A 27771-nucleotide genomic window follows, 5' to 3' on the forward strand; every position below is an offset into this window, starting at 1 on the left:
GTCAAACTATGGTTGGTGTGTGTCCATTGTTGTTCCATTTGTCCAGTGAGCACAGAGACACCTCTTCCAGTGGAGAGAAAAGACAAGACACACCATATAAAACACGTCACAGCACAGGGGTAACCCAACCAAAAATACCTCATACAATAATACATGGCAGAGCTATTTAACAGCAACTTCATATAAACAATTTACAAGAAAGAACCTAGTCATCAACATTAGAGGATTTGCAACAATGTTGCTACTAATCCATACGATCAATAACCGGTGCGGTCCCAAAATATAACAACCACGACCTAGAGCGGTAACACCGATGATCGAATTAAACACTTTACAACCTAAGCACACTGAAAATAACAAGACTTCTGCAACATTGCACACACTATCAAACTGCCACACCAACCAAGAGCTACCCCCCACAGAGAGCCGGAAGTGCTGTCTTTATTTTCTCCTTTCTGACTGCTGACGCGCTCTTAAAGTGGAATAGCACGGTGAAGGCTCCGTGAAGGATTTCCCCACAACATTCTGACAGTGTATACATTTCATATATGCTATTGCTAAAATAATAATTTGGTTGTGTTCATGAAGGTGTTAGGTATTATGCAGTAGGTAGCATTAGAATACCATTTCTTTCTTTAATATCAAATTAGTTTGTTGCTGTAGGATATATGTAAAATAAAATAAAATCAACTGTTCAATCAATTTTATTAGTGGAGTGCCTTTGATTCAACTATGAAATAGAAACCATATGTTTTGGAACATGGTAACAGCTTATTTTTATAACGCTATTTTTTTTAAAAAATACTCCAAGTACAAAGATGCACTGTCAGCAAAATCTGTGGTCAAATGATGAAAACAGTGACCTAAACATCATTATAAGCACTAAGTGTGCTTGATACAGTATGTAGTGAAAATCAGCACAAAAGCAATAATGGAATTATAATGAATATACTGTAAGTGTTGATATGACAGCAGTCAATAATTGTCAGCTCGTGCTTATATGGTGTGCGTTTTTCACATAATGGCATCAGTTGGATTTCATTTAACGGTGTCTTGGGTTTGGTTTTTTGTGCATTTGGCCACCTGGCACTGTCTCCTCCTCGGGAGCTGTGCACAATTTGGCTCGCACAAAGGCTTGCGTGGAATCTTTGCTGCTGCCTTGGCCCTAATATGTCTCTCACGTAACCCGTATGTATGCCAGACTCATGATGAAGTCTCTAATGGGCAAGGGTGTAGTTCATGCATTTCTTGAACAACACGTTTGCTTTGATTGCAGCCAAATCAAGCATGTTGTAGAACAAAGCAACAGGCCATTATGATTATTTTCTCATAGCAAAAACAACACGTGTTATATACAGAAGATCATAGTTATACTATCGCCCTGTAGCACTCACTTCTGTCATCACAAAGTGCTTTGAGAGACTAGTCAAGGATCATATCTCTTGCACCTTACCTGTCACCCTAGACCCACTTCAATTTGCTTACCGCCCCAATAGATCCACAGACGATGCAATCGCCATCACACTGCCCTATCCCATCTGGATAAGAGGAATACCTGTGAAAGAAAGGTAAGTGAATATTTATAATGCTATTTTTGACTAATGTTGACTGCGCAACATGGCAGATATTTATTTTGTCTGGTTTGGGCTCTGAGCGCTGTACTCAGATTATGCTTTTTCCGTAAAGTTGTTTTGAAATCTGACACAGCGGTTGCATTAAGGAGAAGTGTATCTGAATTTCCATGCATAACACTTGAATTTTCATCATCATTTATAATGAGTATTTCTGTGAATTCATGTGGCTCTCTGCACAATCACCGCATGTTTTTAGAACTACTGAACGTAACGCGCCAATGTGAAATGTATGTAAAATGTATTTAAAAAAATATATAAATATGCACTTTAGCGAACAAAACATACATGTATTGTGTAACATGAAGTCCTATGAGTGTCATCTGATGAAGATCATCAAAGGTTAGTGATTAATTTTTATCTCTATTTGTGCTTTTTGTGACTCCTCTCTTTGGCTGGAAAAATGGCTGGGTTTTTCTGTGGCTTGGTGGTGACCTAACATAATCGTTTGTGAAGCTTTTGCTGTAAAGCATTTTTGAAATCAGACACTGTGGCTGGATTAACGAGAAAATGGTGCCTAATACTTGTATGTTTGAGACATTTGATTTATGAGATTTCTGTTGATTTGTATTTGGCGCCCTGCAATTTCATTGGCTGTTGGCGAGCGGAACCCCAGTCCTAGACAGGTTAAACAACTTCTTCCGTGGTGCCCCAAATTCCTACATTATTAATTTAATTGGGTAACAATTAGTTGATTTGATAAATAACTGTCATCACATTAATGAAAGTCACGTCACGACATCTCATATGTATATATTGTATTCTATGCTATTCTACTGTATCTTAGTCTATGCCTTTCTGACATTGCTCGTCCATATATTTATATATTCTTAATTCCATTCCTTTACTTAGATTTGTGTGTATTGGGTATATGTTGTGAAATTGTTAGATATTACTTGTTAGATATTGCTGCACTGTTGAAACTAGAAGCACAAGCATTTCACTACACCCGCAATAACATCAGATAAACACGTGTATGTGACCAATAAAATTTTATTTGATAACGAATTGTATAAGCTTGTAATGCGTATTATGTAATATTGACATACCTCAGTTTGTTTGAAGTGGTAATAATATCCGGTTTTCTCTTTATTGTGTCCCCGTCGATGCCAACTGCCGGATCTATGGTGTTCATGACAGAAACACTCTTTCTTGCCTTGCATTGGTGTAGTGTGAGTGTTGTCTTGTTATTCTTCAGCACCGTTGTGGAGTACAACGGCTGTGCAGGTGCCTTATTTTGCGCAGAGGGAGCTCTCATCTGGCTTTGTTCATGGTGTCGAATAGGCTTGTTTTATTTGCAAGCTACTTGTTTGCCAATGACGATGAAGTAAAGAAATTGTCCATGGTGACATTTCTCACCTTTCCAACACAAGCCTCATCACCACATTCTACGACACTCGCTCACCTGCTGCCCGATGTGGATTTTTTTCCCAGATACAGTATGGAATGCCGTTCAGCATGTACTTGGTGTCGACGTCAGCGGCTAACCAAAACTTCATTCCAAGCTTGTCGGGTCTCCAATTATTTCCGCAACAAGCTTATGTTGGGAACAATTGCTCATCAACAGTGATGTTCTCTCCTGGTTTGTAACATGCAATGCTGTTCTGTACAAACGTGTTCCAAATGTCGGATACCATGGCAAGTGTGTCTGTTTCCAGGCGTCGCATTCTCGTTTATTTGTCATCAAAACGGTAACACATGATCTCTCTGAAGTGATCCCGTGACATGGGTTCTCCAAAGAAAGGTATCCCCCGCCTCCTGGTTGGCGCAGTGGTTAAGGGCTGTGCCAGCAGAGACTCTGGGTTCGCACCCAGGCTCTGTCGCAACCGGCCGCGACCGGGAGGTCCATGGGGTGACGCACAATTGGCCTAGCATCGTCCGGGTTAGGGAGGGTTTGGCCGGTAGGGATATCCTTGTCTCATCGCGCACCAGCGACTCCTGTGGCGGGCCGGGCGCAGTGCACGGTGTTTCCTCCGACACATTGGTGCGGCTGGCTTCCGGGTTGAATGCGTGCTGTGTTAAGAAGCAGTGTGGCTTGGTTGGGTTGTGTTTCGGAGGACACATGACTTTCGACCTTCGTCTCTCTTGAGCCCGTACGGGAGTTGTAGTGATGAGACAAGATAGTAGCTACTAACAATTGGATATCACGAAATTGGGGAGAAAAAAGGAGGTAAAATTCACACAAAAAAAAGAAAAAAAGAAAGGTATCCCTTACATGTCTGACCAGAAGCTCTCCATATACATGCTCTTTCCACCAAATGCTCTACGGACATACAGGATTGACATGAATGCTTCCATCTCATCAACAGGCAGTATCTCCTTGCTCCCTGTGCGACTCATCCACAGTACAGTCCCTGATGTCCATGTCACATAAACAACAAAAGCTGGTGAGTGCGTTGCTGATGATCCTGATGTTGTTTTTTGCTTGAGATGTAGGGCCTGCTCTCTCAGTGATGACATTTTGTAGCATTAGCACCGGTTTGTTCTATCGGATCCATACGGTGCTGTCCCTTCCACTCTCCTGTCACTGTTTCGTTTGGTGGTGGCTCAAGCCCCTGCTCAATGCTTACCGTTCTGGCTTTTTTGCGCTTAGGCCTCAGTTGTAGGTTCAGAATCAGTAGAATAATCCTCATTTTTTATTTCTTCCCCACCATCTGAGTTGTTTTCATTCCTGTTCATCCATTCGTCTTGGTCTTCTTGTCATTGTACATTTTGCACTCTCTCACTGTGTACGCCAAGTAGGCCAGAGCAGACTGATAAGACTGCTTGGATTTGGTGGACTGATACAGGGTACATACCATTTTGAGATTATAATTAGAATACACCAATACAATAAAATGGCCCTGTTCTTCATTCACAATCGGTGATTACATAATGATGAATCATTCGCTTTCCCACTCTCACCACCTCAAACATTCTCCCCCTTTCCCCCCCATCATACTTTACTTTGTTTATTTCATCTGTTGTTATACATGTGAAATTAGTTTCGGTATTGTTTTTTAGGATAAGAATAAATGGAATAGAGCTAATGTCACGTTCTGACCTTTATTTCTGTTTTGTATTTATGTAGTATGGTCAGGGCGTGAGTTGGGTGGGCAGTCTATGTTTGTTTTTCTATGTTTTGGGGCAGTTCTATGTTTTCGGCCTAGTATGGTTCTCAATCAGAGGCAGGTGTCATTAGTTGTCTCTGATTGAGAATCATACTTAGGTAGCCTGGGTTGCACTGTTTGTTTGTGGGTGATTGTCTATGTTAGTGGCTTGTGTCAGCACAGGTCTCATTTTGTAGCTTCACGGTCGTATTTGGTTTATTGTTTTCGTTACTCTTTTGCATAGTGTTCAGTCTTTCTTTATTAAAGATTCACCATGGACACTTACCACGCCGCATATTGGTCCTCTGATCCTTCTCGCCTCTCCTCTTCAGACGAAGAGGAGGACGATCGTGACAGAATCACCCACCAACCAAGGACCAAGCGGCGTGGTAGAAAACAGCGACGACAGCAGCAGCAGCAGCGGCAGCAACAACAACAGCGGCCGGCTTCACAGGACTACACAACTTGGGAGGAGATAGACAGATGGGCCATCGACCCAGGGAGAGTGCCGGAACCCGCCTGGGATTCGATGGAGCAGTGCAAGGAAGGTTACAGGAGAATGAGGTTGGCGAAGGCAGCACGGCAGTGCGACAGGTACGAGAGACAGCCCCAAATTTTTTTGGGGGGGGGGCACACGAGGGGTGGAGCTAAGCCAGGTAGCAGACCTGCGCTCACTCCTCGTGCTTATTATAAGCAGCAAGATACTGGGCAGGCACCGTGTTATGCGGTTAAGCGCACGGTGTCGCCAGTACGTGTCCATAGCCGGTACGCAGTTTTGGCCCAGGGTATCCTGCGCCGGCTCTGCGTGCTGTGTCTCCGGGGCGCTGGGAGGGTGCAGTGCGTCCTCTGCCTGCGCTCCGCTCGTGCCGGGCGAATGTGGGAATGGAGCCGAAGGGAGAGGTGCGTGTAGTAAGCACTAGATCTCCCGTGCTTACCCACAGCCCGGTTCAACCTGTGCCTGCACTCTGGACGGTCCGGGCTAGAGTGGTTATCCAGCCTGGGGAAGTGGTGCCAAGGTTGCGCACCAGAGCTCCAGTGCTCCCCCACAGCCCGGTCTTTCAGGTGCCTCCTCTTAACCCCAAGCCTCCTGAAGGTCTTCCCAGCCTGGTGGTTCCTGTGGCAGCCCCACGCACCAGGCTGTCTCTCTGTCTCCTCCCTGCAGGTGGTCCTGTCTGTCCGGCGCCGCTGCCGGAGTCTCCCGCCTGTCCGGCGACTCTGCCGGAGTCTCCCGCCTGTCCGGCGCCTCTGCCGGAGTCTCCCGCCTGTCCGGCGCCTCTGCCGGAGTCTCCCGCCTGTCCGGCGCCTCTGCCGGAGCCTCCCGCCTGTCCGGCGCCTCTGCCGGAGCCTCCCGCCTGTCCGGCGCCTCTGCCGGAGCCTCCCGCCTGTCCGGCGCCTCTGCCGGAGCCTCCCGCCTGTCCGGCGCCTCTGCCGGAGCCTCCCGCCTGTCCGGCGCCTCTGCCGGAGCCCCCCGCCTGCCCGGCGCCTCTGCCGGAGCCCCCCGCCTGCCCGGCGCCGCTGCCGGAGCCCCCCGCCTGTCCGGCGCCGCTGCCGGAGCCCCTCTGCCCAGAGCCCCTCTGTCCCGAGCAGCTGCCCCTCTGTCCCGAGCAGCTGCCCCTCTGTCCCGAGCAGCTGCCCCTCTGTCCCGAGCAGCTGCCCCTCTGTCCCGAGCAGCTGCCCCTCTGTCCCGAGCAGCTGCCTCTCTGTCCCGAGCAGCTGCCTCTCTGTCCCGAGCAGCTGTCCCTCTGTCCCGAGCTGCCCCTCTGTCCAGTGGGGTCATTGAGAGGGGTGGTCATGCTGAGAAAGCCACGGAGGCGGACAATAAGGCGGACTAAGACAATGATGAGGTGGGGTCCGCGTCCCGCGCCAGAGCCGCCACCGCGGACAGACGCCCACCCAGACCCTCCCCTATAGGTCAAGGTTTTGCGGCCGGAGTCCGCACCTTTGGGGGGGGGTACTGTCACGTTCTGACCTTTATTTCTGTTTTGTATTTATGTAGTATGGTCAGGGCGTGAGTTGGGTGGGCAGTCTATGTTTGTTTTTCTATGTTTTGGGGCAGTTCTATGTTTTCGGCCTAGTATGGTTCTCAATCAGAGGCAGGTGTCATTAGTTGTCTCTGATTGAGAATCATACTTAGGTAGCCTGGGTTGCACTGTTTGTTTGTGGGTGATTGTCTATGTTAGTGGCTTGTGTCAGCACAGGTCTCATTTTGTAGCTTCACGGTCGTATTTGGTTTATTGTTTTCGTTACTCTTTTGCATAGTGTTCAGTCTTTCTTTATTAAAGATTCACCATGGACACTTACCACGCCGCATATTGGTCCTCTGATCCTTCTCGCCTCTCCTCTTCAGACGAAGAGGAGGACGATCGTGACAGCTAAGCATAGGAAAACCTGGTTCAGTCTGCTTTCCAACAGACACTGGGAGACAAATTCACCTTTCAGCAGGGCAATAACCTAAAACACAATGCCAAATATACATTGGAGTAGCTTACCAAGATGACATTGAATGTTCCTGAGTGGCCTAGTACAGTTTTGACTTAAATCAGCTTGAAAATCTATGGCAAGACTTGAAAATGGCTGTCTAGCAATGATCAACAACCAACTTGACAGAGCTTGAAGAATTTAAAAAATAATAATTAACAAATATTGTTGTGCAAAGGTGTGCAAAGCTCTTAGACTTACCAGAAGCACTCGTAGCTGTAATCACTGCCAAAGGTGATTCAAACACATGTTTACATATATATTAGTGTTTTATTTTTCTTTCTTTTTACAAATTTTAGAATTTTTCTTCTACTTTGACATTACAGAGTATTATGTGTAGACTGTTGTTAGAAAATGACAATTAAATCCATTTTAATCCCACCTTATAACACAACAACATTTTGAAAAAGTAAAGGGGTGTAAATACTTTATGAAGGTACTGTATAAGGGTTTGGGACACCTGGAACCATCACGTGACAAAAACCTACAGGGGACCATGACACAACGTCCCAAGAATGTCCAGGTGGCCATGACACAGCGTCTCAGGAACGTCCTAAAAACGTCTTCAGGGATGTCCCAGGGGCAAACTGGGAAATAGACAAAAACTTCCAGGGGACCATGACACAACGTCCCAAGAACGTGCTAAAACGTCCTCTGCGACATCCCAGGGAGAAACCGGCAACTAGACAACACCTTCAGGGGACCGTGACACAACGTCCCAAGAAAGTTCAGGGGACCAAGACACAACGCCTCAAGACTGTTCAGAACAAATAAGCAATTCTGAAATGGTAGTCACGCGGAAATCCCCAATCTCTACTGATTGAATAGTGGAACACATCAATCCACAGCAGTCCGAAAGACTGACTGACCTGTATTGTTGTCTACCGGTGCGTACTGTGGAGACATTGTAATGTGTATAGATTGCAAAGGTGTGTGGCTGCAGCATTGAAATGTCAACTCAGGAGATTGAGCAGCATCTGTTATTTAAGTAAGAGTCTATTTAAAGATTGTCTGTGTGGAGAGCTGATGGCAAGGATCTGTCACCACAAGTGTGAAAATATTTTTAAAGGGATAGTTTTCCAATTTTTTTACCCAGGGGACAGTTTTTTTATACAACAGAGGAATAAAGAAAGAGCCAAATATATTTGTAATCCAGTTTACTTGGTTGTGTATTGTGTCAGCTAGTTATTGCATCAAATAGATGTTCTTTGTAGGACTTGTGTTTTGTGTACTATACCCATACATCACAAAGTAGTTAGTGACATTGTGTTGTTTCTGAGAGGTGGTGTTACATTTGTAGATGCAGCTGTTGTCTTTATCTGCTGGGTGATGCTGTGATCTCTTATGTAATGGGATATTGCACGTTAAACAGATTTGACTGTATGTTCTGCTCGTCTGGCAAACAGAAATTCTCTGCAATGCAGCTCTCTCTCTCCCTCCTCTCTCTCGCTCCGTCGCTCCCTCCTTTCTTTGATTCTGTCGCTCACTCCTTTCTTTGATTCCCTGATGGACTCACACATCTGAAGACACTCACTACAAATTGCAGCTGCCTCCCACCCACACACCCACATGCTGTGTTACTCACTTATGGTATACACACACATACAGTTGAAGTCGGAAGTTTCCATACACTTAGGTTCGAGTCATAAAAATTCATTTTTTAACCACTCCACAAATTTCTTGTTAACAAACTATAGTTTTGGCAAGTCAGTTAGGACATCTACTTTGTGCATGACACAAGTAATTTTTCCAACAATTGTTTACAGACAGATTATTTCACTTATAATTCACTGTATCACAATTCCAGTGGGTCAGAAGTTTACATAGATTAAGTTGACTGTGCCTTTAAACAGCTTGAACAATTACAGAAAATTATGTCATGGCTTTAGAATCTTCTGATAGGCTAATTGACATAATTTGAGTCAATTGGAGGTGCAACTGTGGATGTATTTCAAGGCCTACTTTCGAACTCCGTGCCACTTTGCTTGACATCGTGGGAAAATCAAAATAAATCAGCCAAGATCTCAGAAAAAAAGTTGCAGACCTCCACAAGTCTGGTTCATCCTTGGGAGCAATTTCCAAACGCCTGAAAGTACCACGTTCATCTGTACAAACAATAGTATGCAAGTATAAACACCATGGGACCACACAGCCATCATACCGCTCAGGAAGGAGATGCGTTCTGTCTCCTAGAGATGAACGTACTTCGGTGCGTTAAGTGCAAATCAACAATTCCAGAACAACAGCAAAGGATCTTGTGAAGATGCTGGAGGAAACAGGTACAAAAGTATCTATATCCACAGTCAAACAAGTCCTAAACCGTCATCACCTGAAAGGCCGCTCAGCAAGGAAGAAACCACTGCTCCAAAACCGCCATACAAAAGCCAGACTACGGTTTGCAACTGCACATGGGCACAAATAAAGTACTTTTTGGAGAAAAAGTCCTCTGGTCTGATGAAAGAAAATAGAACTGTTTGGCTATAATGACCATCGTTATGTTTGGAGGGAAAAGGGGGAGGCTTGCAAGCCGAAGAACACCATCCCAACCGTGAAGCACGGGGGTGGCAGCATCATGTTGTGGGGGTGCTTTGCTGCAGGAGGGACTGGTGCACTTCACAAAATAGATGGCTTCATGAGGGAGGAAAATTATGTGGATATATTGAAGCAACATCATAAGACATCAGTCAGGAAGTTAAAGCTTGGTCGCAAATGGGTCTTCCAAATGGACAATGAACCCAAGCAAACTTCCAAAGTTGTGGCAAAATGGCTTAAGGACAACAAAGTCAAGGTATTGGAGTGGCCATCACAAAGCCCTGACATCATCCTATAGAAAAAGCGTGTGCGAGCAAGGAGGCCTAGAAACCTGATTCAGTTACACCAGCTCTCAGGTGGAATGGGCCAAAATTCACCCAACTTATTGTGGGAAGCTTGTGGAAGGCTACCTGTAACGTTTGACCGAAGTTAAACAATTTAAAGGCAATGTTACCAAATAATAATTGAGTGTATGTAAACTTCTGACCCACTGGGAATGTAATGAAAGAAATAAAAACTGAAATAAATACTTCTCTCTACTATTATTCTAACATTTCACATTCTTAAAATAAAGTGGTGATCCTGACTGACCTAAATTTTGTCAGGAATTGTGAAAAACTGAGTTTAAATGTATTTGGCTAAGGTGTATGTAAACTTCAACGGTACTCTGATGCTCATACACACTTATGGTACACACATATTGTACATTTCCTGCCACTCACACACTTATGGTACACACACACACACACACACACACACACACATACACAAACACACTCATGTCCGGTCTAAATCTAGCATGTTACTGTAATGACGTGCATTATAGCCTACACGTCATATGATGACCAACAGCTGTAGATCAAGGTCATTGCTACATTTGAGCAACGTGTTCTGCTTTTGGACATACTCTAGTACATTATTTATATTGTCACAATATCTCTTTGTATGATTTCAAAACCATTGGACTCTCCGAAAGGGTTTTTTACTTTGTGCGTTAAACCAGTTCTACGGTGTCCATAGGACAGACTCAAGTCTACAATTAGATACACCAAAGATACAGTAGGCCCGCACTCAGAATATTTTGAAAGAGCTTACTTTATTTGAATTGTAACTCAGCATTCCTCATGCCATGTTGAAGGAGAGTTAGCAGTGGGAAAGACAATGGGGCAGAGCTTGACAATTCTGTCTAGGGATGAAAGGATGGATGCTAAGCTCTACATGGGAGAAGTTGCTGAGGCTGGGTCCAGAAGTTTTTCTGCTCTCTGTCAAGGCTTTTTGGTTTGCTGTGTTTGCAAAGAATAATAATGAATTAGCAGCTCTACTGTAACCATTCCTAACGGTTTTGCTGATATGGGAAGGAAAGTTTTTTTTGGTTTAGTTAGGAAGACCCTTATTTTCCTAGGTGGTCTGTGATTATAGCTGTAGTTTGGTTGTTTGTGAAAGTTTAACTAAGGATATACATTTGTAACAGAGTAGGTTCCGTCCCTCTCCCTCACTTAGCAGGAACCTGGGACCCTCTGCACAACAACACTTCACACTCACAAACCTGCATTACAAATATCGCTCCACAAAAACCATAGCCCTCACAGAGCAAGGGATACAACTACTTCTTGGTCTCAGAGCGGGTGGACACTACCTGCACAATGGACGCTACTAGCACATGTACACAGCGAACTAGCTAGCAATTCCTCTTTTAAACTTTGGTCAGCCAACCCAGACCCCTACACCTTAGTGAAGCTGTATTTACAGAGAGAAGAACTCTCCACTATATCTAGGTGTAAAGTCATTCTGTATTTCTTATGAATAATCAATGCAAGCTATTTGTGTGTATTTGGAAGAATTGAATAACTTAGATATTAAGTAGTAGCATTGTGTAATGAACCGATCGGGTAATTAAGCTGTGTTTGGCATAGTTTTTCACGTATACTCCCGCTCCGGCACTTGAGGTCATCAGACTACTCATTATTGAGGCGCATTAGCGCCTCATCAGACTCGGCCGGCTCATCAGGCTCCCTCAGCCGTCTCGTCAGGCCAATACCTGGTATTGGATATGACAGAATTGTTTTTTGCTAAATAGCGATTTTCGTAAATTGACTTTATGACCAAAAAATATGCACAATCATTTGTCTCTACATTAACTAACATATTCCTCTCAATTGTAAATGTTTTGCTTGACTCGATATGACGTTATAACTACTTACATTTGCTTCCCCGTAATGTTTTGTCAGCCATATTTGCTGTGGAAAGTCACCAAGGAGGTGTGGCTCATGTCAAATTCGTCATTGGAACCACTCAATATGGTTGGTCAACCTTGGGGCCCAAATGCATAATGAGTGCTCTAACTCCCCCTTGTGGTGGTCTGGAGCAATGAAGCTGTGACGCTGGGTACTTCTAAGCGGTGTAAGCTCGCAACTTTTAAAGGGGGAACCACTGTATATGGTTTCTCTGTTGCTCTATCTGTGCTATAAGGGGTGCTGCTAGGATATGTATGACAGGGTATGTACGGTTAGGTATAAGTAGGTCTTCTCTATTAAGACTTGAATGTTGTCTGCTAGCCATACATCATTACAAAGTAGTTAGTGACATTGTGCTGTTTTTGAGATGGTGGTGTTACATTCTTAGATGCAGCTGTTGTCCTTATCTGCGATGTGTATATTGAAACTTCCATTTAAATTCAGGTTTATAAAATATTTGTGCATACTGGAATAAATGGGGAATGCTGTGGGGATATTTGTTCAGTGAGTGTAACGGTTACTAATACACAGCAGTCAGGGTTGGGCAGCTTACTTTCTAAATGTAATCTGTTACAGTTACTAGTTACCTGTCCAAAATTGTAATCAGTAACGTACGTTTGGATTACCCAAACTCAGTAATATAATATCATTACTTTCAGTTACAAAGGATCCATTGAACGCATTGGGTGTGTCATCATAGTGTTTTCTGACTTGTGGTCAGACTCTTTCAGGTAGGACTAGAACAAACTTAAACTAGCGCCTTTTTTCAATGCTGGATTGAATGTCATTGAGAAAACAGCAACCAATTGTGGTTATTTACCACACATATGTGGAACCATTTACAGGAGCGTGGTTAGTGAATAAATGTAGTGAAACTAAAGAAGAGGGGTTAGAGGAAATAGAACTGTGTTGGGTATATCATCCTATGTTACGTTCTACTACCTGTATACGGGGATAGAACTGGGTTTTTATACAGTACCATACAGATAAGTCACTCAGTCCACATTACATAGAACCTGATTAAAACAAAATCACAGGACACCATGACAGATTCAACCAAAGACAGTGCAGAGACAGTGGATCCCACACCAATGAAGGCTGGGCCTGACCTCTCTGACACTGGCCTGACTGATGCTGACTTGGAGCTTTTTGTTGACGTTTCTGCATATATAGATCAAAATACAGGGAAGAAACTTGCAGGGTTTGGTATTGTGACAGTTGATAGAACCACTCACATACAACAACCATTACCAGATACTTTCTCAGCTCAACAGGCTGAACTTTTGCCACAAAAACTGCCTGTAAAATGGGAGAAGGGAAAAGGGGTACAATTTTTTCTGATTCTGCTTATGCGATAGGGATTTGTCTCTCCTTTGTCTGGAGGAGTAGGGGTTTTCACAATGCTTGTGTAATTCCTATTCATAATAGAACTATGGTTTTAGATCATTTGGAGGCTATGGTGCTGCCCTCTGCTTTAGCTATTGTGAAGGTTGCTGCTCACACTGGGGGGAAAGATTTTGTGAGTATGGGTAACGCCATGGCAGATGAGGCTGCTAAATTGGCTGCCTCCAAATCTCATAGCCACTCCATGTTCTTCTCTGCTACTGTTGGGAAAGACACTGATGATTTGGCGTCTAAACAGGCTTTGGATGTTGGTTTTCATTTGGTATGGCAACAGCTTGACCCTGTTTCAAAAATTTGGAGACACACTTGTCTTATCGCCTCTGTTTACCAAGTGGCCCATGGTATGGCCCATTTGTGAAGGGGGGATATGATAGAGGCAATTTCTTAGGATTGGTTTTGTCCAAATTTGACTCAGCATGTGAAACAGTTTCTGTTTCGATGTGCTACGTGCATACAATTTAACATTGCCAAAGGAGCACCTCTGAAACTAGGTAATTTCCCTACGCCAAGAGAACCATTTGTCCATCTTGCCATGGATTTTATAGATCTTGCAGAAAGAAAAGAAAGGACAAGGTACTGTTTAGTCCTTATTGACAGGTTCACCAGGTGAGTGGAGGCATTTCCCACCACATACTGTGATGCTAAGACAGTAGCAAAGCCACTAGTGTGGGAGATAATACCTAGATTTGGTGTTCCAGAGGTTTTATCTGCAGACAATGGTACCCACTTCACTGGTGATGTAGTGAAGCAGGTAGCCATAATGATGGGAGTGGACCAGATGTTTTTGTCCATCTACCACCCCCAGAGTAATGGGGTTACCGAGAGAGCTAACCAATCCATTAAACAAGGGTTAGCTAAGGCATGCCACTCCACCAAGAAATCTTGGTTGGATTGTTTACCGCTGGTGTTAATGAAAATGTGCAGTAGTGTTAATAAAGGCCTGGGGTGTTACACCACATGAAATGTTGAAAAGAAGACCCATGAATGTTCCCGCACACAGACCCATGACTGACACACAAATAGACCTCACTCTAGCTGAAGTAGAACACTTGGAGTACATGAAAGAGCTAACTACTATTGTCAGATCTCTCCACTCTCACACTAGGAAAGCTCAGGAGGAGGTACCAGTTGAGGACCCCAACTGCCTGCCTGTGGAGGTTGGAGACTGGGTCAAAATCCGGGTGCACAAGAGAAAATGGAACCAGCCAAGATGGAGGGGGCCATTCAAGGTAACCATGGCAACATCAACGGCAGTTCAGGAAAGGTCCGGCTGGCACCACCTGTCCCATTGCCAGAAGGTGTTCAGCCCACAGGAGAGGATGAAGCCAGACGCAGCCTGAAGCTAAATGCAGAAGCAGATGTAAGTCGAGACCAAAGACTTGAAAAAGATGAAGGGCAATAACAAATCCCTGAAGAACCAACTATTTTACATGATCAGCAAGGTTATGTTGTAAATAAACAAACCCTTAGGGGGTATAAGAGAGGGAAGACGACAGCAAGTGGTCATTGGTGGTTGACTATGTTGGCTCTATCCACACTACTTGTTTGTGTGGGTGAAGCCTGCCCTGTCAACACATGGGTAAAGTTTGTTCGAGACTTAGGTTGAAAAGTGGCTCCAAACGGGACTGCAGTGTTAATATTTTGTTGTTGTTTTGTCTAAACCCAAATCCATGAGAGAGTTGTTTGGTTCAATGAGTAGACCAATGGCAGAGACAGACCATGCCTGGTTTAAAGGTATTGGCTTTACCTGCCTCCTATGATGAATACTATGATGCCACTGACCCAGAGGATGATTACTATATTACCTATATGCGAATGGTTAAAATTTCCAGATGTCTAACGTCGATTTCTGTACATGGTTATATGAGACTAGGTAGTCTCAAAGGGGGGGGGGGGGGGGTGTTGGGGGTTACCCTGGGGGTCAGGTGTAGTCACGCAGCCTCAAGGCCAAGATAGTAAAGTGAGAAACCACAGTCTAGACATGTTTTTCTCATTTTAGATACTTTGTATCTAATCCAATGCAAGAATATTAGGGTATGATTGATGGTAGATTGTCTACACCAACTAGTATAAAGAGTGTTGTCTCCTGTTTTGCCACACATATCTTTACTATAGACTACTGAGGTATTGTCACACCCTGACCATAGTTTGCTTTGTATGTTTCTATGTTTTGGTTGGTCAGGGTGTGATCTGAGTGGGCATTCTATGTTACATGTCTAGTTTGTCCAGTTCTATGTTCGGCCTGATATGGTTCTCAATCAGAGGCAGGTGTTCGTCATTGTCTCTGATTGGGAACCATATTTAGGTAGCCTGGGTTTCACTGTGTGTTTGTGGGTGATTGTTCCTGTCTATGTGTTTTCACCAGATAGGGCTGTTTAGGTTTTCGTTACGTTCATTACGGTCTTTATTTTGTAGTGTTTGTATTGATTCGTGTTTTACGTTTGGTTATTAAAACATGGATCGCAATCTACACGCTGCATTTTGGTCCGACTCTCCTTCTCACACAGAAAACCGTTACAGAATCACCCACCACAACTGGACCAAGTGGCGTGTCAACAGGCAGCAGCAGCAGGAGAAGGAACAGAGGCAGGTACAGCAGTGGGAGAGGCTGCATTACTTAGAAAAATGGATTTGGACGGTAAAGGACCCTGGGCACAGCCTGGAGAATATCGCCGCCCCAAAGAGGAACTGGACGCGGCGAAAGCAGAGAGGCGCTGGTATGAGGAGGCAGCACGGCGACGCGGATGGAAGCCTGAGAGGCAGCCCCAAACATTTCTTGGGGGGGGGGGGCTAACAGGGAGTATGGCTACGCCAGGTAGGAGACCTGCGCAAACTCCCTGTGCTTTACCGGGGGGCTAGAGAGACCGGACAGGCACCGTGTTATGCAGTGGTGCGCACGGTGTCTCCAGTGCCGGTGCATAGCCCGGTGCGGTATATTCCAGCTCCGTGTGTCGGCCGGGCTAGATTGAGCGTCGAGCCTAATGCCATGAAGCTGGCTCTGCGCATCTGGTCTCCAGTGCGTCTCCTTGGGCCGGCTTACATGGCACCAGCCTTGCGCTCGGTGTCTCCGGTTCGCCTGCATAGCCCAGTGCGGGCTATTCCACCTCGCCGCACTGGCAGGGCGACCGTGAGCATTCAACCAGGTAAGGTTGGGCAGGCTCGGTGCTCAAGAGCTCCAGTGCGCCTGCACGGTCCGGTCTTTCCAGTACCACCTCCACACCCCAGCCCTCCGGTAGCAGCTCCCCGCACCAGGCTTCCTGTGCGTGTCCTCGGCCCAGTACCACCAGTGCCAGCACCACGCATCAGGCCTACAGTGCGCCTCGCCTGTCCAGCGCTGCCGGAGCCTTCCTCCTCTCCAGCGCTGCCGGAGTCTCCCGCCTGTCTAGCGCTGTTAGAGCCTTCCTCCTCTACAGCGCTGCCGGAGTTTCCCGCCTGTTCAGAGCTGCCAGTCTGCAAGGAGCTGCCAGTCTGCAAGGAGCTGCCAGTCTGCATAGAGCTGCCAGTCTGCAAGGAGCCGCCAGAGCTGCCAGTCTGCAAGGAGCAGCCAGAGCCGCCAGTTAGCATGGAGCAGCCAGAGCCGCCAGTTAGCATGGAGCAGCCAGAGCCGCCAGTTAGCATGGAGCAGCCAGAGCCGCCAGTCAGCATGGAGCAGCCAGAGCCGCCAGTCAGCATGGAGCAGCCAGGGCCGCCAGTCAGCATGGAGCAGCCAGTCAGCATGGAGCAGCCAGTCAGCATGGAGCAGCCAGTCAGCATGGAGCAGCCAGTCAGCATGGAGCAGCCAGATCTGCCAGTCAACCAGACTCTTCCAGATCTGCCAGTCAACCAGACTCTTCCAGATCTGCCAGTCAACCAGACTCTTCCAGATCTGCCAGTCAACCAGACTCTTCCAGATCTGCCAGTCAACCAGACTCTTCCAGATCTGCCAGTCAGCCAGACTCTTCCAGATCTGCCAGTCAGCCAGACTCTTCCAGATCTGCCAGTCAACCAGACTCTTCCAGATCCGCCAGTCAGCCGGGATCTGCCAGAACTGCCAGTCGGCCAGGATCCGCCAGTCGGCCAGGATCTGCCAGTCAGCCAGGATCTGCTAGATCCAACTACCTGCCCGGGCTTCCTCTCAGTGCTGAGCTTCCTCTCAGTGCTGAGCTGCCCCTCTGTCCCGAGCTGCCCCTCTGTCCCGAGCTGCCCCTCTGTCCCGAGCTGCCCCTCTGTCCCGAGCTGTCATTAAGGAGGGTAACCTATCTAGGGACGCTAAGGAGGTGGACTAAGACTATTATGGAGTGGGGTCCACGTCCAGCGCCAGAGCCGCCACTGCGGACAGATGCCCACCCAGACCCTCCGCTATAGGTTCAGGTTTTGCGGCCGGAGTCCGCACCTTGGGGGGGGGGGGGGGGTACTGTCACACCCTGACCATAGTTTGCTTTGTATGTTTCTATGTTTTGGTTGGTCAGGGTGTGATCTGAGTGGGCATTCTGTTACATGTCTAGTTTGTCCAGTTCTATGTTCGGCCTGATATGGTTCTCAATCAGAGGCAGGTGTTCGTCATTGTCTCTGATTGGGAACCATATTTAGGTAGCCTGGGTTTCACTGTGTGTTTGTGGGTGATTGTTCCTGTCTATGTGTTTTCACCAGATAGGGCTGTTTAGGTTTTCATTACGTTCTTTATTTTGTAGTGTTTGTGTTGATTCGTGTTTTATGTTTGGTTATTAAAACATGGATCGCAATCTACACGCTGCATTTTGGTCCGACTCTCCTTCTCACACAGAAAACCGTTACAGGTATTATGTATGTGAATCTCTGTCTGCAATTGCATTTTATTACTAAAGAGTTTTATACCAAGGTTCTTGTGTCTGTGTCATTTATCTGGAAGACTGATTGTTGAAGGAAACTTACATCACCCCAAGCAAAGGACCACCCAACACTCACCCTAATTATTTGATAACTTTCCCCTTCATAACTTAGCGTCCTGTTCCGACTTGGTGGCGCACATGTAGCCTATAGCCTGTTTTAGAGAATAGTAATCATTGAATATTGTAAGAGCTTTCATTGTCTGCTTATATGTCCCTTTTATTTATCCTACAGTTCTGATTTGGTGTACATGGAGAATACTGTAAGAACGCCTATGTTCAGAATTCTGTTGCTGTACATTTCAAAAGTGCTGAACAAATAGGTATGTTGACTACGACCGTCCTAGCTCGGTCAGGAATGTCTATCGAAATTACGGATTGACTCTTATCCGCTTGTCGTAATCCGTTTGTCGTTATGCCATAGTCTGTACATCTCAATTGTCAGTAGAAACCACATCTGTTTGAGCAATTCAGCCATATGGTTTAAAGGCAGTAAATTAACTGAATGAATTGTTTCACTGACAGACAGCGGTGGTGCAGGATTCAGGTGCAGCGGTGGTAAGGATTCACTCCATGGTGCTGGAAATAAAGCTCTGCTGTTGTGACAACATTATGTAGGGCACCGTTTGTCACCGTTATAGTGCAATCAATGTATTCTGTTGTGTAGTGGCGTTGCAGGCATGCATCTCATTTTTATAAATGTTTTACCCCACCAAGATTTACATGCTAAAATCGCCACTGAACAAGTCACATAAGAAGTTGCATGGACTTTTTAATGGCTACTCTCTAGGCATGGTTTTGAAATCTTACCATTTCAAAACCATGATACTGTCTACAGACAGTATCAACTTTGCTGTAGGCTTGTGGAAGCTGCTTTAGACACGGTGATCTAGCTATCATATTGACCAGTGGTATGCCTACAAGTGCACCTGATTTAGCGCTCTGGGCCCGCCGAGTAGGCCGAGTAGGCATAGTTTGTATCTTCAGACAAATAAAATGGTTCAAAATGGGAACACTTCGCCTACATGGCAGAGAAACCAAGTGCACCTGTCGCTTCTATAGCTGATTGGCTGGGCCTGGATTAAAACTGTCAGGGCCAATGTCCTGCCAGGCCCTGCCGTGGCGTCGCCCCTGAGTGAAAGGAGTCTTTTTTTGTCACAATAAACACCAAATGGAAGGAAACGTTTTCAAGTGGGAAGCATGGATACCTGAACTTGTTCAATAGAACCTGTCTTTTTCAAGATTTTCATTTATGGCTAACGAACGATGCCCAGGTTTCAGAGCCAGATAACATAAAGAGTATGGCACCGGAGATGAAGGTTTGGTTGTAGTGTGGCACCAAGACCGGAATGGAACTTGACTTGTGCTGTCATAATGGAAAATCCTGATAGTAGCTGTTTGATATACCTAACTGTCTCTCTCTAAAAATCCTCATGCTGAAGAAGGAAGTGGTAAAATGCATAATTACCTGGAATTTCAAAGACAGAATTCCAGTAGCTAACATCATGTTACTGTAATGTAGTATCTGACAATTTCTTCCTTCATGATCTGTTGGTACCTAGAGAGAACTATAGTCTTTCATTGTTAAAGCTTTTGTTTGATTCATAGTAATACCGCAGTAGGCTAAGCTGGTTGTAGTACCTAATGAGGAGATTATGGAAAAATCTAATTTTCACGTCACTCTATTGAAATCAGAGTAGAGGATTTTTGCTAGATCAGGGAAGATTTCCTCAAATGTATCTTATTACAAAGGATGGACATGAAAAGGTTGGGACTCGTTGAACAGCATGCTTTTAGATAACACACACTGTTCTCCTTTCGGTTCACTTTGGCACTGTGGACCTTCCAACTGTAATTTAGGATGTTTGGTCAACTATTCTTGTGTGATGTTGGTTCCCAAAGCTGAAAGGCTTTAGCTCAGTAGCCAAATGTGTTCTTGAGATGCACAGATGAACCATGTTACCCAAATGGTTATAAAACCCTCACTGAAGACCTTGTCTTCTCGTATACACTAGAAAGGAACAATCCTGCCCGCTGGTCTTCTCCTGTCTCTCACAGTGGGCCTATTTCCTGCAGAGTGTGCGTGTGTGCGTGTGTGTGTGTGTGTGTGTGTGTGTGTGTGTGTGTGTGTGTGTGTGTGTGTGTGTGTGTGTGTGTGTGTGTGTGTGTGTGTGTGTGTGTGTGTGTGTGTGTGTGTGTGTGTGTGTGTGTGTGTGTGTGTGTGTACACGAGCATGTGTGTCTGCCTGCATCTGGGCACTCTCTCAAAGGATCCATTCCATCTATTTCAAAGGGAAAAAGAGAGCGAAAGAGATCTATATACTACAAGGAGTTTGTAATTTGGAATTCTTCCAAAATTAAATTGATGTTCAGTGCTCTTTATAATATTTTCTATGGGAAGTGTATTGCCACTCGTGAGACTCTTGATTCTCACAGTTAATTATTGGGATGCTGTATTGAATAATATTGTTTTCCTCTATATATTTATAAATAAAATTGTATTGAGCAGTTCGAACCTCTTCCACTCTCAAACTAGCAGTTTCAATCCTTCCAATAGACGGGTTAGTTGACAACATCATGCGCGCTTCAATGGGGCAGAAGGCTGACTGTTGTTGTGATTCTGGATGTCCAGATATCTAGATACGATGACAAGAAGCTGACGTGGGGAATCATATGTGGCTTGTTTTATCTTGTTCTTCATACCATGTCTCATTTTGAGGTGCTTTTACTGATGTCACGTCTATGATAATATGGCTCAAATATACTAGCTGTAGCTAACCAACAACTGTAGCAATGTATTTGAGACAACAAGTGCTCATTGTGCAAATCAATTTGTATGTTTTCAATAAACATTAGAGATAGTTCACGATGTCAGCAGTCTAAGCCAACCCTGTCTGTTTTGCCCCATAATTGCACACTCATCGGTTAAGTTGCTAAACAAACAACCCCTTCTATAGCACAGCTTTTTCCTACCATACTGATGTCCTGCAGACATCCAACGTTGAGTGCTATTCTGTGTCGAGTCGAGATGGCGTGAGGCTATTGCCACGGTTACCTGGAATGGGACGGATTCCATTTTTAGGAACCCGTCAGGCAGAGAGAGAGCCTTTGGACATGGACAAGTAATTTTTTGACTGCTCTAAAACCAGTCCTTATTTCAATATTATATCAGTTTTGGTTGTTAATATTGAATCCCCACACTGCATTATAGATCTGTTTTAGTGTCAGTGCCAGCTTTCTGCACGCATTGCATAGGATGCCCAAACTTTTTTGCCTCGTGAATCACCTAAACTTTAACATTTCCTGGTGAGTCCCCAAATAGACTGAACCATGTTTCTAGTAAGTAACCACTCAGTGTTTAGGAGCAGCTCAAGGGGGACAGGCTGCTACCCGCTGTTTGGAAAGCACTGGCACAATGTGGGTTCCAATGGCTCAATTGGTTGAAGCCAATATATAAATATATATTTGGCTCTGGTTGGAGCATGGTGCTTGCAACACCGCAAGCACCATAGATAAAGCGTTTGCTAAATGACAATATTATGTACAGTACATACTGTGATACTGTTTCCTCATCCTGGTACAGTGTGCTTTGAGAGCCAGTCAGTGCTTGATGTGTAAGGCCCTAGCTTAATGTTCCACAAGCAGGTTACAGCTCTCCCAATGGAGGTTACAATCAGGTCAAGCCTCTTACGCAACAAATGTTTGATCAAACAATTAAACATTGTTGTGTATCACCCAGATTACATAAGAGACTGAGACTGTACATATTTGTCCCTCATTTGTGCTCAGTTTAAGCTGATTTCAATAGAGGGTTGTCTCTGCAGAAAAGTACACATCTGGGTCATGTTCAGTAGACACCAAACAATAGAAAAATGGACTGAAACTTGGATGTAAAATCTAGACTTGGTCAAATAAGAAACATTCATTTTCCACTGCAATTTTAGTTTGTTGCGGGCCTTAATACCTCCAAAATTGGGATAGTGCTAAGTTAACATCTGGAATTGTTTTAAGATAGTCATACGATCATTTAGCTATTTTATTTAGAATTTTAGGACCCCTTTGGGTATCAAAAAAAATTATATTGATAAAATATTGAATTTGGCCTTTACTACTATAGCTCAGAAAAACTAATTGAATAACACATTCATAAATAAAATTAAAAAATAATAAGGTTGTAAAGTGTCTGTCCAATGTTTAGGAGATATAAGACAGCTCAGGAAATATTGTAGTTTTTTGGACACATATTTAACCCCTTATTTTTGTTGGCACAAAACTAACTCCATACTTCCATTAGTTTGTATGGGCTACTTTCAGATGAGTCCCGTGTGTCAGATGAGTCCCGTGTGTAGAGCAAAACTGCGATTATGAAGCTATAGACAGAAGTTGGCACATCAGCATACCCGACTTCAGATCAATCCTGTATTACTTGTGAGGGTCGTAGAGTAAAACAGAGAGTCTCCCCTTCCCATGGAGTGTAAAAGTTTGTAGGCCAAACCATTCGGACGCTACAAACATTTTGTAGCTCGGCCACCGACACAAGCGGATGCGGTGGATTGAGACACAAAATAGTTTGACAACCCTGTTTGTAAGCTTTTAAATTATATTAAAATCAACTAGTGATCAACTATTTTCTAGTGATGAAGACATGGATGTCTCATGGTATGGTGGGGTATGCGAAACGGGTCAACTTTGAGCACTTCTATCTCCCTAAATGTTATAGCACTCAGGTCAAAAAAGTCACTTTCTGACCACATCTACCATTGGCAAATATGTATTGAAAGTTTTGTTTAAATCAAAAGGGGTGCGGTCAAAAAGTGATTGAAATCAAATGGAACGACCCAATATGCTTTCCATTACAGTGCCTTGCGAAAGTATTCGGCCCCCTTGAACTTTGCGACCTTTTGCCACATTTCAGGCTTCAAACATAAAGATATAAAACTGTATTTTTTTGTGAAGAATCAACAACAAGTGGGACACAATCATGAAGTGGAACGACATTTATTGGATATTTCAAACTTTTCTAACAAATAAAAAACTGAAACATTGGGCGTGCAAAATTATTCAGCCCCCTTAAGTTAATACTTTGTAGCGCCACCTTTTGCTGAGATTACAGCTGTAAGTCGCTTGGGGTATGTCTCTATCAGTTTTGCACATCGAGAGACTGAAATTCTTTCCCATTCCTCCTTGCAAAACAGCTCGAGCTCAGTGAGGTTGGATGGAGAGCATTTGTGAACAGCAGTTTTCAGTTCTTTCCACAGATTCTCGATTGGATTCAGGTCTGGACTTTGACTTGGCCATTCTAACACCTGGATATGTTTATTTTTGAACCATTCCATTGTAGATTTTGCTTTATGTTTTGGATCATTGTCTTGTTGGAAGACAAATCTCCGTCCCAGTCTCAGGTCTTTTGCAGACTCCATCAGGTTTTCTTCCAGAATGGTCCTGTATTTGGCTCCATTCATCTTCCCATCAATTTTAACCATCTTCCCTGTCCCCGCTGAAGAAAAGCAGGCCCAAACCATGATGCTGCCACCACCATGTTTGACAGTGGGGATGGTGTGTTCAGCTGTGTTGCTTTTACGCCAAACATAACATTTTGCATTGTTGCCAAAAAGTTCAATTTTGGTTTCATCTGACCAGAGCACCTTCTTCCACATGTTTGGTGTGTCTCCCAGGTGGCTTGTGGCAAACTTTAAACGACACTTTTTATGGATATCTTTAAGAAATGGCTTTCTTCTTGCCACTCTTCCATAAAGGCCAGATTTGTGCAATATACGACTGATTGTTGTCCTATGGACAGAGTCTCCCACCTCAGCTGTAGATCTCTGCAGTTCATCCACAGTGATCATGGGCCTCTTGGCTGCATCTCTGATCAGTCTTCTCCTTGTATGAGCTGAAAGTTTAGAGGGACGGCCAGGTCTTGGTAGATTTGCAGTGGTCTGATACTCCTTCCATTTCAATATTATCGCTTGCACAGTGCTCCTTGGGATGTTTAAAGCTTGGGAAATCTTTTTGTATCCAAATCCGGCTTTAAACTTCTTCACAACAGTATCTCGGACCTGCCTGGTGTGTTCCTTGTTCTTCATGATGCTCTCTGCGCTTTTAACGGACCTCTGAGACTATCACAGTGCAGGTGCATTTATACGGAGACTTGATTACACACAGGTGGATTGTATTTATCATCATTAGTCATTTAGGTCAACATTGGATCATTCAGAGATCCTCACTGAACTTCTGGAGAGAGTTTGCTGCACTGAAAGTAAAGGGGCTGAATAATTTTGCACGCCCAATTTTTCAGTTTTTGATTTGTTAAAAAAGTTTGAAATATCCAATAAATGTCGTTCCAATTCATGATTGTGTCCCACTTGTTGTTGATTCTTCACAAAAATATAGTTTTATATCTTTATGTTTGAAGCCTGAAATGTGGCAAAAGGTCGCAAAGTTCAAGGGGGCCGAATACTTTCGCAAGGCACTGTATGTTTGTTTAATACGATAGATAGGTTTATGTAGCCTACTATGAGATCACTACCGGATATACTGTATATCAGTTTTCATAGCAGCTGTGATCAAGGAGACTTGTGGGTCACGGGTCCACATAACAGTAACGCTCGTAGTGACGTGTCAGTATTACCAAGTAAACACTTAAAAGCATAGGTAAACAGCTCGGCTGTCACTCAAACAATCTTGCCCTTGATCTCAATGGGCAAGAGTCATAGACTCTGTCTGAAATAGCACCTTACCCCCCTACATATTGCACTACTTTTAAGTGGAAAGGAGTGCACTATAGGGAATAGGGTCCCATTTTGGATGCACACATAGTAATACCACCCTTGGTAGTACCGCAGGTGTTTTTATGATCCCATTCATACCGGATAGCAACATTCCCCCAAGCAATCCCAGACACTCTCTACAACATAATAAGATCTTTATTGTTGTCATTTTGTCTCAGCAGCAGGGGACAAAGCAGATCAAAATCAATATCCTTCCACTGGATGCACCAAAGGGAAAAAGCCCTTTGAAAAATGACATTGCTCCTTTGGCCTTTCCAGATGAGGCCGGTCTGGGATGTTAATTTGTTTTGACATGCCAGATTCATTTCTCACTGCGCTGTGCTCTCTTAGGTAATGAGGGGTGTGTGTGAAGAGTAGTGTGTTGTTGCCCTTCTGTTTAGATGGCTAAATTGAGGGCGTTGCAAAGTGTCTTCACTGTATGTTATTAAATGCTGTTGGGGTTAAAGTCCTCCAATGGTGTTTGGTTTGCTAGGTTGGAGTGGTGTGTAATTATATAGCTAGCCAGTACACTCACTGGGTGTCAGAGTCAGTAACAAACTGCTACAGATGCGAGCGCAGGCTACCGCAAGGCTACTAGCGTTAGCATGTGCTGATTGCGTATAGAAATGCTTGCAGGTTAGTATATAGAAATGCTAGCGTTAGCAGGAATTGCCCTTAATCATAGATATGGGATAAGGTAACCCTACCCCCAAAACTCACCTTAAACATTAGGGGGATGTGTTTCATATGGCCGCTGAGAAATGGGATTACATAGCCAACAGTTTAGATTCAATCGTAATCTATATGGCTCAGACTAATCCTACCCCACTATCCCAAACCCTATTTAGGCCTTATATGGAAATTCACTGGTATACATTATACAGAAACTTTTCCAACATGAAATGAAGCCGAATTGAGTATGCCACATCTCCATTAGGGCACACAACGGAAAATGTTTTGCAATGGGAAACAAAAATGAGTGTTTCTTATTGGACAAATTCAAGTAGCCCCTCCCTATTTCAGTCTATTTTCTTCTGTTTGGTGCCTAATGAACACAATCCTAACCCATGACTCAAGTCTCTTTGCCGCTGAGTGGTTTCATTTGGCTTCCACATGGTGTAATGCATCATCCCAGATAGTATACAGAGGGGTTTGAAAATATTGACACTTGATAAAGATGAGAAATAATGACTGTGTACTGAGCTATATTTTGTGCAAAAAAAAGAGGAAAATTTGCTCTGAGAAAGAGATTTTTTTAAAACAAGTAATACAAAATATTCTCAAAAAGGTAGGGGTCAAAATTATTGACATGTCTCACCCCTAAAGATTCTGAAAATACATTTGTCAAAAGTGTTGTATTTGGTCCCATATCCCTAGCACGCTACCATGACCTGGCTACAGTGCAGAGGGACTTAAAATAACATAATTGCAGGGTAGCCAGTGTCTTTGTCATTATAGGGCTTTCAGGATACTGCTCTTGTATGACAGAGTCCGAACGTACACTACTTTTAGCCAGAGCTGTACACATGGACACCAGTATGACGGGGAGGAGGAGGGGGGTGAGTCACTTTTCATATTGCCTCTGTGTATTCATTGGGGAATCCATTGTTGGCTTGGCGTGGGCGGCTTCTGCTTTTAGCGTGTGTGTTTCTGACGGGTTTGTACTCCACTGAAGGCCTCTGCACATGGCTATAATCAGAGCCAGTCAAGCCCTTGAGCTGAACGGACATTTGGAGTGCCTGTAGGGACGGGGTACTATACGCCACATTCTCCTGCTGTAGCCATTGCCCTAAAACATGGCAGCATATGGCTTCTAATGAGTCTACACAGCCATGTCTCAGGGCAAGTAGTGCCTCTTAATTTGTGTTTATTATAGTAGTTCATCTTTCTTTAAGTCTTCAACAGCTTTATTATGTACTCTAAACGTGTCACCAGCATCCTATATTTCCTAGAACCAATATGAATAGGAATGATGATATTAATATTATATAGTGGGATGTTGAGACCTTAGAGGTACATTATATTACTGTTCTATTTCAGTCTGTGGTTGAGACAGAGACACACTCTAAACTCCTGACTCAGGCTGTAGGCTTGGTGTAGGCCCCTCTCTCTCTCCCTGTCAGTGTGCGTGAACACAAATTTAATTGGGTCGCACAACAAGGGACGGACCCAACTGTTTCCAGGGCAGCAGCCACTGGGGAGCGGCCAACTGGAGACAGATATGCCAGGCAATATGTGGAGGAGGAATAGCACTCCATGGTTCAATTCCATTCGCATAACCTACTCCCTTCCCTCTATCCTTGTTGTGCCCCCTCGTAGATTGGATAGATCTGGATAGGTCTTATCAAGATGGCAATAGATGGCCACACCCTTCTGATAGGCCTGGTCTTCTATAGATTCCACCATATTCCAAACTCTTATAGGGTTTTTCTAATATGGGGTTTCACACTGGTAGTTGGGGTTTTACACTGATGCTTTGTGTAGGTTTTACCTTGCTGCTTTGTGTTTCTGTGCCTGGCCCCCCCAAAAAAGTCTAGGGCCATGGTAACAGTTAGCCAATTTGACAAGTGCAGAGGGAATAAGGAAGCTACATGAGTAACCAGATTAGAAGGAGGTCCATGACTCCACGGTACATAATGAGCTCAATTTCTGTTTATTGTGTCCCCTTTCAGAGCGCCCACCTGGCGGTGATCGACACACTAATGACGGCGTACACGGTGGAGACTGTGAGCTTGGAGAAGTTGGTGGCGTGCGTCCTCCAGTACTCTTCCCACAACGACGAAGGCACCG

General features: G+C 44.4%; 1 protein-coding gene across 4 annotated transcripts in view; it reads left to right on the forward strand.

Moving 5' to 3' along the window:
* Nucleotides 1-27771, forward strand: part of camsap2a (calmodulin regulated spectrin-associated protein family, member 2a) — a 78551-nt gene that overhangs the window by 14789 nt on the left and 35991 nt on the right. For all 4 annotated transcript variants that reach the window (XM_021603254.2, XM_021603256.2, XM_021603255.2 and 1 more), the window contains exon 3: nucleotides 27654-27771. This exon is cut by the window's right edge and continues 47 nt beyond it. In XM_021603254.2, coding sequence (XP_021458929.2) covers nucleotides 27654-27771 — 118 coding nt within the window. The remainder of the gene's footprint in view (nucleotides 1-27653) is intronic.

This window comes from Oncorhynchus mykiss, chromosome 5 (genome assembly GCF_013265735.2).
Source record: "Oncorhynchus mykiss isolate Arlee chromosome 5, USDA_OmykA_1.1, whole genome shotgun sequence".
In the NCBI taxonomy this organism is placed as follows: domain Eukaryota; kingdom Metazoa; phylum Chordata; class Actinopteri; order Salmoniformes; family Salmonidae; genus Oncorhynchus; species Oncorhynchus mykiss.